Raw genomic sequence first — 13,197 nt, forward strand, 5'->3', positions numbered from 1 at the left:
ATAAAAGCATCCTGAGATCCACAGACAGTCGGGTCGGTTTTCTTTCTCGTGTCCTGGTGTGGAATGACACTCATATGATGTAAATCATGTGTTAAAGCCTCACTGTGAGGCTCATTAATGCTGTTTTCTCCTCACACTGAACAGAGTTGGTCTCCAACCCCAATAAAATGCTCGAGCGTGACACCAGTGTAAACACAGAAAGCTGGCGCTGCTGTGGTGCCAGTTCTGCGTGGCACACTGTGCTCCTTGACACATCCTGCAAACACTTTCCAAAGCAGCCATGAGACATCCAGACGGTTGGAAGGCCACTGAAAGGAGCTCAGCCATCACCGCCAGAAAATCATCTGTTCCAGATTCATGTCTTTTCAGGTCCGGGACCAGAAACTGTCTCGGAAAAATGCTTATTTAGCTCCAGAAGGATTCTGTAACGTGTTTGCATATAAACACCAGAGCTGCACTTTGATTAGAAAAATAAAATAACAGGTGAAGCTGGCTGATCAAATCCACCACAGGGTAACAAGCTGATGGCTGAAGTACTTTTTGAAAATGACGATTTGTTTACCCGTGTTCCCAAACCACAAACCTCCACCGCTTTCCCACCTGAACTAGTTCAACCAAAAAGATCTGTTTCAATCCCAGATGGCATCAAACCTTTTTCACAAAACGAGATTTTTTAGCCGCAGCAGCAGAAAGTTACGTTTCTGTCACAAAAGACTTGACTGATTGATACACCGACTGTTTCCACAGAACCAGTCAACCACTCCGATTTACCAATAGGACCTTTGAACACAGGTTTCCGGTTGGAGGGATCTCCCAAGCGGTTCCATGTGAACTGAGAGAGGCGCCAACGTCAAACTGACATGAAGCCTCTGAGGCCTCATGTGGTCAGAAATAACCGTCTGTCGCTCTGTCAGACTTCAAAGTAAAACTGATCCCAGGCTTCATCTTCAGGATGTCCTTCACTTGGAATGGAAGAAGGCCCAAAAGATCCACTTCTCAGAACCGAACCTCACAGCTGTGGAGCGATCCATCTAAACTGGAGCGGACCTGTGGACCAGTGTTTACTCTGGGAAAGGAGGAATCCAGAAACATGTCCGGAACCAAACATGCTGGGGAAAAGATGCTGTCTTTGATTTGTATGAGTTCATCAAACAAACTCTTGGAATTGACACTCTATTTGGTTTCTTCCAGCTAAAATCTCTGTGTTTTTGCAGATAGAGTGAAGATTGTGATCTTTGGTTTGGTTGTGGTCGTGTTCTGTGTTGAATTGTGTCTCACCAGTTTCAGGTGTGACTGTTAATTCCCTTCAGTTTACTGAAGGGTTCAGTTCTACCTTCTCAGGTCATCTGCTCTGTTTTGTCACTCCAGGGTTTGACACGTTTTAGTTTATTTGGTTGAATGTTAATAAAACTCAACCCATTGTTTTCCTGTTTCTCTTTGTTTATTCTAGTCTCTTCCACCACTTTTTGGCGCTTAACTCCTTCTAAAATGTTTCAGCTGTTTTAACCATTCAACTACTAAAATGTTCAGCTTTTTCCAGCTGTGACTTTTGCTCCTTCAAATCCTTGAACTTTTCAAGATATTCCAGGATTTCCAGGATTTTTGTAAAGCATAGAAACAGATGGGGAATCTTTGGTGCAGAAGCTCGCTGGTTTGATACCCGGCTCTGGCATTTTTCACAATCATATCTTTTTTTGTCATTGTGCTGTTTTCACTTTATTTATGGTCAACTTTGATCATTTGTGTCTTTGTTTCTTCATTTTTTTCTATAATGACCCTTTAAGTTTCATTTTCATTCAGCAACACAGCATCAACCCTGCATTTTCTTCAGGAAATGCAGCTCCTTCTAGTTCTTTCTATACACCAAACCTGGTCTCCTGAGTCTGGGTCTTGCACCACCACTCCACAGTGTTTGCTGGTGCCAGAGATTTCCTAAAATAACATTATCCTCTATAATGTCTTTTCTATCTTGTGACACTCTTGAATTGAAATAGGATGACATTTTCCACCAACGTTCTTTTTCTCCGCTGTGGTTCTCATGGTTGTTGCGTTTTCATCTCCAGTGCTCCTTTTAAGCGCCGCGCTTTGATTGGAGAGAGGACAGCTGCTGCGCACATGCAGGTTTTTGCATCAGAGTTCAGCAGCAGCAGCGTCTGCTGTGGGAAAAAACAACTCCTCTGGCTGTGAACGTCCAGCTTCTCTCACCTGCGTGAAAAGGTGAAAACAGCAAAGGAAAAAAAACACCAATTGGTGACAAACTGCACCAACTGCCTTTAAAGAGAATCCTAACAGCCTTCGACAGGTTGGGGGTTATTTTTCTGTCAGCCACTTTCAGCTAAATCCCACAGAAACAAGTCTTTAATCTGGGATCTAAAACAGATGAATGGTGGAGCTGCTCCGTTGACCGTGAACTGAAAGCTGACATGCTGGATTGTGCAGCGACTGCCTGAGCTGTTGCTCTCAAGTGTTTGACAGCAACAGTAGCTGCTTATGAAACACAACATCTCCCAAATGCCGTGGAACTGGTGGACATGCGTGACTCCAGCATTTTCTCAATAGTTTGAGAAAACAGGTCGTTTGGTCCTGGAGAACTCTTAAGACCGTTTTGCTGCATTGGCAGATTGTTTTTGTTCTTATTTATAGAAAATCTGCCAATGGGGTCAAACTTTTTGACTTCTAAAGGCCCGTACACACCGGGACGAATTTCGCACACGATATTCGCCGATGTTTAACGCCTCGTGACTAAACAAAGGGCACCAATGTGAGTGTGCACACTGACGCGAAAAAACGGCACCCGTCAAAACGTCACTTTTTAAAAAACGCCTCGGGTTCGTTTTTTTGGTTTGACGCACCGCGTCAAAAACTACACGACCAATGACAACGGCGCTTTTGCACACGTGTCTGGAGCTTCTGCAGTTACAGTAAAACACAACTTGGGGGCGCTCAAACACAAAACTGCCTTTCTGAGCACACATACCAGCGAAGAAGATAGACGCAGAGTAGCATCTACACTGCCGCGAAGAAATAATGACGGACATTCTAAAATATCCCCGAAAACGCTCATGATACATTTTCAGCTCTTGTACCAGTCGATAAAACTCCCCATGTTCTTCTCTTCTCGTAACTATGGGATGTACCCAAAATCAACGTCTTTTCCGGCGTCCTTCATCATTCAACAGAACAATAATTTCTTCATCGCTGGAACTGGAGCTACTGGTGCTGGAAATATTCATGTTTTCTTTGTTTGATTCTGACAAGCGCGTAAATACTTGCTCTCTTCTTCTGAGTGAAAAGCGACTTAAAGAAGCGTAAAGTTGCGCAGCGCCACCTTGTGTACAGGAGTATTTCTGTTTACATTAAGCGCCATCTAATGTCAGGGAATGAAATTGCATGTTCGCTCGGCTCATCGTCAGCGAAAATCGCCTGGGTGTGAACACAAAAAACGTGGCGAAAAACGCTGGCGAAAAACGCTTGGGGAATATTCATCCCGGTGTGTACGGGCCTTAAGAGTCTTTTTCTGCAGGTTACCTGAAAATCAAAGGAAAAGCTTCTGGACTAGGACTGATGGCAGCACAAAGTGGCTTCAGTCGGGCGGTTTGGAGTCAAAAACTGCAAACATGAGAGACTCTAAAATTCCTTTTTTCCTCTTTTGTCAACTGCCAACAGAGGTTTTGTGATCTCAGTTCTTCCAACAAAATAGAATCAAGAAAGAGGAAATGCACTGATGATCTTTGAAAACTCCGAGTTGTGTTCCATATCAGATGTTCCTCTTTGAAGTCTGAAGCTGCTAAAGCTTCCATGTCAAACGTCTGCTTTCATGTGAGTCTGAACAAAAGCCCGGCTGCCCTGCTCTCCTCACACAGGCACCTTTCTGCAGTCCCACATATGACAAAAGCCCATGTTTACTTCGCTGGGAATTATTCCATACATCCTGTCTGTAGCCCCGCCCTCCATTGTTGCCTTTACCTGGGCAGGTAAACACAGATTCAGTGCTTTTCCTTCTGAGTTAAGTGGGTGGAAATAAAGCAGAAAGGGTGTAAAAGAAGAGACGTGGAGTGGGGTGAAGAAGCCAAAATGAGGAGTGTGTTTTGGAGAAGTTGTGGAGGCCTTTGAAGCGGATGAGGGTAGGGGGACATCCAGGCATTACAATGTGGTTTTGTACGCCAGCAACATCACAAAGACATGACGCCATTGCTGTGTCGCATGGCCTTCACAATGCATGACATATTGGCTATAATAGGAGTACGGCGATAAGGAGCCTCATCGTGCTCGTGGGATGTGTTTGTGCAATCAGGGAGAGGTAAACAGATGATTTAGAGGCAGATCTAACAACAGGCTGCATGATAAGCAATCTAATAGAGGCGCAGACTTTCAGCCAACGCTCTGTCAGAGCGCACAAAGGCAGTGCGATACTGCCCTCTAGCGTCCCTTTGAACGTCTATAAATAGAATGCTTCTGAATGAAATCCTAAAGGCAAACACAATCTTCCATCTGAAATACCTCAATCAGCTTATCTGTGCGTGTGTGAATGAGGCAGATCCTCCCACGGCGGAGCGTCTTACCTGGAATTTCCACCATTCCTTTGAACCCCTGATGGAAGCCGATCCCAAAGGAGTTCCCCACCTGTGGAGCACCTGGAATGAGGGCTCCATCCTCCCCTCCGTTGTTTGGTAGCAGACGACTGACTGAGAACAAGTGTCTCGTTGGTCTCAGGTAGATGAACTGCATCTCAGGTGGAAAGGACGCTGATGTGTGAAGGTCTCCAACCGTTTAAAGCCCGTTATGCTTCTGCATCAACATGAACTTCACTGTCAGATGTCAGAAGAACAAAAGGTCACAACCAAGTCAGTTTTGTTTGGATGCATTTAGTTCCAGTGGGTCTTTGGGTGGAGGGGAGGAGCATGAATGGACAGCAGGAGGACATGCGGGTGGATGGTGTGAAGGAGGAGGAGGAGGATGCAGAGGAGAGGGCCAGATGGAGGAAGGTGACTCCTTTCCTGAAGGGAGCAGCAGAAAGAGAAAGAAGAAGGTTTCTGTGAAAGGCTGGAAACGGCTGTAATGAATCTCAAGTTAGGACAGAGTTTGGTCATCAGACAGCAAGACCTTTGAGCTTCATGTAAAACTGTTGGGAATATCGGAGATCTTTATGTTTGCAGTTCAGTGTTTTCTAGAAAAACATTCACATCATCGACAGAAACGTTGAGGGTTTTCTTATTAAACATTTAATGGATGTTTTCTTTGTGAATCAATTCTATGCATAAAAACTGAAAAAACAGATTTAAAATAAAAAAGTCACCAAAAGAAAACGCTAAATATTCTGTATATGTTTGTATTTATGTCTTTGTTTCACACACACAAGAATGAAAGAGAACCAAGACACGTCAAACGTCCCTTTGAATTACAGTTTATGAATGTAAATTCATCTAAAAACAAAAACATCAAACATTCAACGTGAAACTCATTTAGACTCCGCCCCTCTGCTCACCTGACTGACAGCGTCTCAGGTCTTTTTCTTTTCCAGCAGCAGCTCCTCACAGAAAAACTGTCTGGAACTGAAAACCTCAGTGAATCAAAAGAATATTTACATTCATGCAGCGAAACTTTAAAGTGATGCTACATTAATAAATAAATCTCATAATCACTGAGGTTGAGAGACTGACTGATCCCCCGCCCCTCTTCCCACACCTTCTCACTCTGGACCAAAACTGCCCCTCAAAAGTCTCGTGTGATCATTTATTGATTGGGACAATAAACTGCCATTTAAATGCCCTTTTTCCTCTGTGCCCCTCCTCCCACCCCCCACTTCCACCCCGATACGGTGCCCTGTGCAGAACTCCTAAACAGATTCTGCTTGTGTCCAATAACTTTCTTTCACTGCAGCGACATTCTGACTTTAATCCAGAGAAGTTATCCCAATCCCAGATTTCAGATGCAAATCTAAAGTTGGTGGAGCCCTATAACACCCCCAGATGTGCTCGAAAGGGCAGATTTTAGCATCTACGGGGGTTTAACCCTTGTGCTATCTTAGATGACCCCCCCTTACATTGAGGTGTTCTCCCTACCATGACAAAGGTGGATAAAGGTGGAAAGATTTCATGTAATCCATGGAAGATCACAAATCATTGAAGAAAAAAGGTTCAGAGCACTGTCTAGTGGGTCTAGATGACCCAACTCCCAATGTTAAAGTGCCTAGGATAGCACAAGGGTTTGAGGAGGCATCTAATGGTCAGCACTTCAAAACGTGGCCACAAGGGGGCGCCGTTTAGCTTTTCTTTGCCAGAGAAATCTTAAGACTGAAGAGTCCAAATGAAAAAGAGCTCGAGTCCGGATTAATATGTAATGTTTGTAGAATTCATGTTTGAGTTACTTCAGAAAAGCTGACAAAAACATGTAAAAAGTTGCTCCTGACCAGTTTGTTCAACTTTTAGCGGGTTTCTGCCTTCAGGCACGCGGCATTTGGGGTTTTAATTTCCTTTTCTTTTCTTTTGAAATTGCATAAATATGTTTAAACTAATGCAGATGTCTGTTTATCTGCAACTTAGAGAAGAAAAACAACTAGAGAAAGGGGGGAAATGATGTGTGATGTGCAGATAAATGCACGGAGGCGCGTGCGCGCGCGGACAGAAGCCCTGACTGATTTAAACCAGATGTTTGTTGGTTTCCAGGAGGTGGGCCGCTTGGCTTGGAGGAGGAGCTGAGGATCTCCTCCGAAGCGCACAGGCTTAAAGCGTAGATGGACCGTGATCCATCCATTCAGCAGGCGCAGCTCCTCTGAGGAGGAGGAGGTTTCTGAGGAGCGCAGACGCAGCAGCAGCTCCTCCGAGGAGCGCAGACGCAGCCGGGATGGACCGCTGCAGGGTCGGGGAGAGGATGCGCGCCGCTCTGGCGGGACTGCAGGAGCTGCGGCTCCTGAAGGAGAGGCAGCGGGACATGGTGAGCTGGGCTCTCAGGATGGACCGAGAGGAACCGGTCACCTCGGTCCACACCGAGGCGGACGGAGCAGAAACCGAGGAGCAGCGGCTGGAGGCGTCTCTGAGCGCCCTGAAGCAGCAGCTGGTAAGAAGTTAATGGATCCTGAGCATCAGCCTTAACTCCCGCCGTGACTTCTGTAAAGTGCTTTTATTGTTTTTCACGGAATGAGTCCTTAAATGAACGTCTCCTGTAGGCTGCTGCTCATGCGCACTCGCTGCAGACAGGCTTTAATGCGCTCAGCTGGGGGTAAGAAGGAGGATAGGTGTCATAAATCAAGGTTCACTGAAGGACCCTTCAGTTGTGTGGGCGCGCGCACTCCGTGCGTGGCAGCTCCAGGGGGCAGACCTCAATCATTAACCGCTAAACGGCAGGAAATCAAATTAAAGGCGTTTTTTTCGTTCCTGGGTTGAGGGAGTCTCATCCACCAGGAGGGGGCGCTGCTGCGGCCGTGACCAGCGCTGCTGTTAAAGTCATTAGCCGCGTTTACATGGGCAAAAGTAATCGGAATGAACGCCTGATCGGAAAGAAAATGCGTCATGTAAACGCGCCGTTCGGAATACTCTGCCCCGGTCAGACTCATTCGGATCAGAATTTCTTTCCGATCGAGATAGGTGGGTTATACCGATCGTTTATCCGATCGTGGAGCATGTAAACGGTCATTCCGATCGTGTGTCACTGCTGCTCTGGTTTACGTCACGCATAGACGGTGTTTCGCTGAGAGAAAGCTTTGGAGCGCATACGGGACCGACCAGCTCTGCGGACACCCCGTGAAAAGCGCCGCTCCGCTCTCGCCCCGCTGGCTCTCCCCTCTCTTACACCCCTCACGGGGGAGATTCGGAGGAGGAGCGCTTCGTGCCCCCTGACGCTCACTCGGTCCACTGGCACCCGAGTGAGCAGAGCAGCTGGATTAATAATTTTGTGTCGGGGGGGGGGGGGGGGCTTTTTTACGTGTGCGTTTTGTTGTTTTGTTATGTGTGGGAGAATTCAGACTGCGAGCCGTCCCGCCGCTCTGGGTTAGCGGCTGCAGGACTCAGGAGGAACCGTGTTCGAACAGAGCTCGGGCCGCTAGCTCACAGAGTGGCTTTGGGGCGGTCTGTGTGAACTTTCAGAGCAGAAATAAATGTCGCTCAGTCCTTAGAAAGCTGCAGATTGCTGCGTTTCTCGCACGGTCCTGGATTTTGTGTCAGGCTAATGATGTTAGCCCGTGTTAGTCTGTCCTAAGCTTTCGTCCAGCTTAATTCTTCCACAAAAAAAGCACTGACCACACAGATTAAATATAACGATGAGCGAACAGGCAATTCATAATATTCATGACATTAATAAAAGCACGTTTGGAAGATCGTCTCGTATGTTACCGAGCTGCTGCATAAATGTCTGTGGAAGCGGTTTGTTTACAACGGGACCTATATCCGCATCCGGGTGATTTTACACTACTGCGCATGCCCAAATGATTCATTCCGAACGAGAGTGTGAGCCATGGGAACGCTTGTTCTAATCGGAAAAAGGTTTTCTGTGCCCATGTGCACGGGTGAATTTTAACCCGACCATTGATCCGATCAAGATATTCTGCCCATGTAACCGCGGCTACTTGAGGGGAAGTGAAGGATTCATGTGCAGAGCCTGAATCCACAGAGGAGGATCAGAGGCGCATGCTCCCAAACAGAGTTCTGCTTCTGCGCAGTAAACAGCAAACGATGGAACGTGGATGAACCCATAAGGAGTTTAACCCTTGTGCTATCCTATGACCCCCCCCCCCTTCCATTGACGTGTTCTCCCTACCATGACAAATGTGGATAAAGGTGGAAAGATTTCATGTAATCCATGGACACCAGTGAAGATCACAAATCATTGAGGAAAAAAGGTTCAGAGCACTGTCTAGTGGGTCTAGATGACCCCACTCCCAACGTTAAAGAGCCTAGGATAGAACAAGGGTTACGTCAATTTGATAAGGACATCATGCAGAGTCCAGAACCTGTGCTAATACTGCTAATACTCTACACAGCCCCCCCAGGTTGTCCTCTGTCCTGGTTTACACAAAGGCCCGACCTCGCTGTGGGGGGGGGGAAATAAGTTCCCCTCCATTGCTTCTTCCAGGCTTCTCCAGTCCTGCTGGGGTTAATCATCAGCCACAGCTGGGACCGTTTGCCTTCCTCGTGGCTGTACATTATTGTCCTTTATCTAGAAAACAACCCATGCTTTCCTGGGAGGATCTCTGCTATCACACGTGTTCACGGACACATGACTTCTGTCTATCATGTGTTGGCTTTTGGTTCCTGTCTCCTGAACTTTCTTTTTCTCACTGATTCATCCTTTTGGAGAAGTTGAAGTGCATCATTTTAATCTTCTGTCATTCTTTTCTTTTTCTCAGTCTCGTCTTCGTAAACAAGACGTTGGCCTGAAGACGCACTTGCAGCAACTGGACCAGCAGATCAGCGAGCTGAAGCTGGACGTGGGAAAAGTCTCCTCGGAGCAGCTGGAGAGCGACAGCAGGCCCAGTTCTGGTGCGTACACCCCACTTTGAACTCCATCCGGTTCATTGACGGGTGTCATCTTCGTACGAGGACCTTCTTCTGGGTTTTTGGGGGAAAATCGGTCACTCTGCCATGTTTTCTTCAGGTTTCTACGAGCTCAGTGATGGAGGCTCCTGCTCCCGCTCCAACTCCTGCACCTCCGTCTACAGCGAGTGTTTGTCTTCCTCCCAGACGAGCCTCGTTCCCATCGGCACCGTGAACCGTCACAAAAGTCTACCGCCACAAGTGGGCGTAGCCCGGCGCTGTTCGGCTGATGAGAGCCCGCCACAGCTAAACCCAATGCGGCCCACAGGCCTCCATCTGGGCAGCAGCCGGATCCGAGCCAGTGCTGCAGAACAGATACGACCCAGACCCGTGTCAACAGGTACGGATCTGTCGCGTAGCTCCCCTGCGACCATAACCACCATTTGGTTTTTTTTTTATAGATATGCATATCTGTTCTTTTTCTAGGGGACCTTGAAAAAATGGTGGCTCAAGGAGGAGGCCACCTGAAAGCTCTGGATGTGAAAAAGAGCTTTTTGTGTCCAAAGATTTCCAAAGAAGATTCCAAGTTTCAGCAGCACCTGGAGTCCTGCAGTGGGATGGAAGTGTACCGCTACCCCAGCCCGCTGCACGCGGTGGCCCTGCAGAGCCCCTTCTTCTCCCTCAGAGGTGCAGCTGAGCCTCCTGGATTGATGGAGGACCAACAAATCCTAGGAAATGATTGTGAAGCTCTTCAAATAGGTTATGAGTTCAAGACCCTGGGTTACATTGACATGCTCCTCCAGCGCAACCTGAGCAAAATCCAGAGCGAGACCGGGTCAGAGACACTGAAGCCATGTGGGAGCTGCAGCAGGAAGCCTGCAGAGCATGTGAGGGGGTTGACGGAAGCGACCGACAAGGAGGTGTCCATGCGTCCTTCAGCCAGGACCAGGAACTTCAGTGATCAGAAAGGACAGTTCCTGACATCTTCAGGCCAAGAACACCCAGAAACCAGAACCCAGAAACCAGCAGGGAGAACCACAGACACTCCTCACCAGTTCTCCTTTCCTGCTTCCATGGAGGAGTACAGTACCAATCAAGTGGCCTCTTCACTCATGCAGAACACGGAGAGGCACCATGAAGACAAAGTCAAAATTGTAAAAAACCAATCTGTTGAAAATGGCGGTGACCATCCTGAGTCCAGACCACAGGAGAAGAAGCCTCTCCGGCAAAGGCCGGCGACGGCTCACAGCTCCGGCACAGAGGAATCTCCATGCACCGAAGCTCAGAGCGCTCACACCGGCTCGCCCGAGTTCGTTCACGCCAAGTTCCTCCCCGCTGGAGCTCAGAGGGTCAAGATCAGACAAGCAGACCGGAAAACCAAAGCGGTGAAGCTCAAGAGAAGAAGCAGCGAAGAGCACCGAGCCGTGAGGCAGCAGAGCGGCTGCTCCTCAGGAGAAAGGAGCAGGGAGACCAATAGTCGGGGAAAAGGGGATTTAAGAAGAGCAGGGAAGCTCAAAGAACCCCCAAGAGTGAACCACTACCCCGCAGAGGAGCTCAGACAGGGTTCAGGCTCAGACTCCAGTCTCTACAGTCCTGGACTCGCAACTACCCACAAGACCAGCCCCAGACCCCTCCCCTCGTCAAAGCCTAGCAAAAGCCGGCGACTGCACTGCCATGAGTATGCGCAGCCGGTAGAGCAGAGGAAGAGGAGGCAGATGGATGCAAAGTGGTCCTCTAACATGGAAGTGTTCCAGGCTCCACATGCCCCCCGTCTGAAGTCCAAGGAGCCCCAAGCTCCAGCACTTTGGAGCATGCAGATGGTGCGGAGTATGAGTGCCAGGCAAAGCCAGTGGATGAGGCCCCGCCCCATTCAGGCCTCCACGTCCTCCAGCTCCTTTCTCCAAAGTCTGAACGCTAAATACCCCCCAGCCCCCTTTCAGGCGTCCAGTCTGTACCCACCCAGATGTGAGTCGGAGTACTCAGCCGAGTGCGCCTCGCTGTTCCACTCCACCATCGCTGAAAGCAGCGAGGGCGAGACGAGCGACAACACCACCAACCGCTTCGGAGACAGCGAGTCCAGCCAGAGCTTCCAGTCCCTGTCCGACTCCGACAGCAGCCTGTCCCTGGATGAGGAAGACCTCTGTGAGGAAGACGCAGGTTTGGTGTGGGCTGAGGCCGCGTTGGGCCCCACGACCACCGGATGTCCCGTCACGCAGATCCCACCCCGTCCCGAGCCTTCAGCCTGCCGCATTAAAGCCTCCAGAGCCTTGAAGAAGAAGATTCGCCGCTTTCAGCCCGCCTCGCTGAAGGTCATGACCCTGGTGTAGAAGGCCCCCTCCTGCAGAGCACGACCTGTGGGAGGAGCTTCTGCGCAGAGGCCTGAAGTCTGAAGTCTGTCAGAGCTGAGCTGCATTTGGAAATGATAGAAATCAAGCACAAAGAAGTGATTTTTACCCTGAGGCTGTATTATTATCATCCCATGTGCTGGTTTAGGCTGGTTTCACCTTTTTACCACATTGTTGTCTCTGTTTCATGATGACTGACTTGTTCTACACTTTCTTCTGCCTTTTTTATTGTAACTTCATGATTGACCAATTTTAATAAACTCATATTTAATATGAATGCAGCTGTTTATTCTGCCTTTCTTCCATTCTCCAGAGAATATTAAAGACACAGGGAGGAAACGTTCCTGAAATAATCTCCTCCTGGGACTAAATCTTCTCCTGGTAGCTTTGTGGCGAGCTGAAAAATGCCGTGGTTGATCCTGACGGAGGTTAGCATAGATAAGTCCTTATCTGGTTTCCTGATTCTTCCCAGCTGTTCCAGCTTCAGACTGTGGTGTTTAATGAGAGGCCGATGCTTATCAGCCTGTAGGCAAACACTTGAAGTGAAGCAGGAAAACACGTGTGCTCCTGCAGCTTCACACACAGACAATATGATAATGACAGACGGTTGGTGCACGAGGCAAAGCGGTGAGCAGGGTTTAGCGGGATGGAGGATGATATGAGGCTGTCCAGAGCTGCCACGAAGAGCTCAGACCTGGAGCAGCTGCAGAAGATTGAAGGTGAATCTCCTCCTATCTGACCATCAGGAGGTCACCGTCTGCCCGGCAGGTTTTCGGCAAACTTTAATCTGAATCGTCAGGATTTAATCCTCCATCAATCACAATGCAGGTCCAGAGGCCAAAGCAGAACAGAAATCCTCCCCATCAAAGAGAGCGTGAGCAGAAACTAAACCAAAGAATAGTTATTAAGATCAGCACGTCCAGCTGACCTCTGCCCCCCCACTGCAACAGAGACAGCAGAGGTCTGAAGGATTAGCGCCGCTGCTCTCCGGCCGGCTGGGAGGGAGGATGACGGGATCTGGACTTGTCTTTGATGTTGAGCAAAGCGGGATTTTGTCGGCTTGACTTTGTGTGCCGGCTGACCTCTGGAGTTGTAGAACAGGCTCCTTTCTAAAGGAGCAGCTCCCCTCAATAGAGAGGTCAGAGGCTTTGTTCTATGTCTGCTATCTCTGGGCTCTCTGTTCGCTTCATGTTCACCAATTACTTTCTTTTGACTCATTGTCTGCTGGAAGAAGCTCCGCCCTGCTCCTGTTTCACCACATTTCTGCTCATGAGTCAGAAACCCTCAGCTGAATCCAACATACACGTTCATCTGCGTCGGCATTTCTGACACTCCACACCAAATGACATTCACACACACACACACACACACACACACACGCTTCA

At 48.5% G+C, this 13,197-nt stretch overlaps 1 protein-coding gene across 1 annotated transcript; it reads left to right on the plus strand.

Annotated features, from left to right (window-relative positions):
• The first annotated feature begins 4,003 nt into the window (after positions 1–4,003).
• dact2 (dishevelled-binding antagonist of beta-catenin 2) lies at positions 4,004–12,089 on the plus strand. The gene is made up of 5 exons (XM_023963544.2): positions 4,004–4,124; positions 6,666–7,056; positions 9,341–9,473; positions 9,589–9,867; positions 9,954–12,089. Exons 2-5 carry the CDS (start codon positions 6,844–6,846, stop codon positions 11,792–11,794), a joined length of 2,466 nt encoding a protein of 821 aa, XP_023819312.1. The 5' UTR covers positions 4,004–4,124; positions 6,666–6,843; the 3' UTR covers positions 11,795–12,089.
• Positions 12,090–13,197: the final 1,108 nt, after the last annotated feature.

The sequence above is a fragment of the Oryzias latipes genome, chromosome 15 (assembly GCF_053564925.1).
Source record: "Oryzias latipes strain Hd-rR chromosome 15, Olatipes_Hd-rR_3.1".
NCBI classification, from domain to species: domain Eukaryota; kingdom Metazoa; phylum Chordata; class Actinopteri; order Beloniformes; family Adrianichthyidae; genus Oryzias; species Oryzias latipes.

Coding starts and splice junctions, on each gene's coding strand:
- dact2 (XM_023963544.2), top strand. CDS start 6,844: ATGGACCGCTGCAGGGTCGGGGAGAGGATGCGCGCCGCTCTGGCGGGA. Junction 7,057..9,340: donor GCGCCCTGAAGCAGCAGCTG/GTAAGAAGTTAA, acceptor TCTTTTTCTCAG/TCTCGTCTTCGTAAACAAGA. Junction 9,474..9,588: donor CGACAGCAGGCCCAGTTCTG/GTGCGTACACCC, acceptor TGTTTTCTTCAG/GTTTCTACGAGCTCAGTGAT.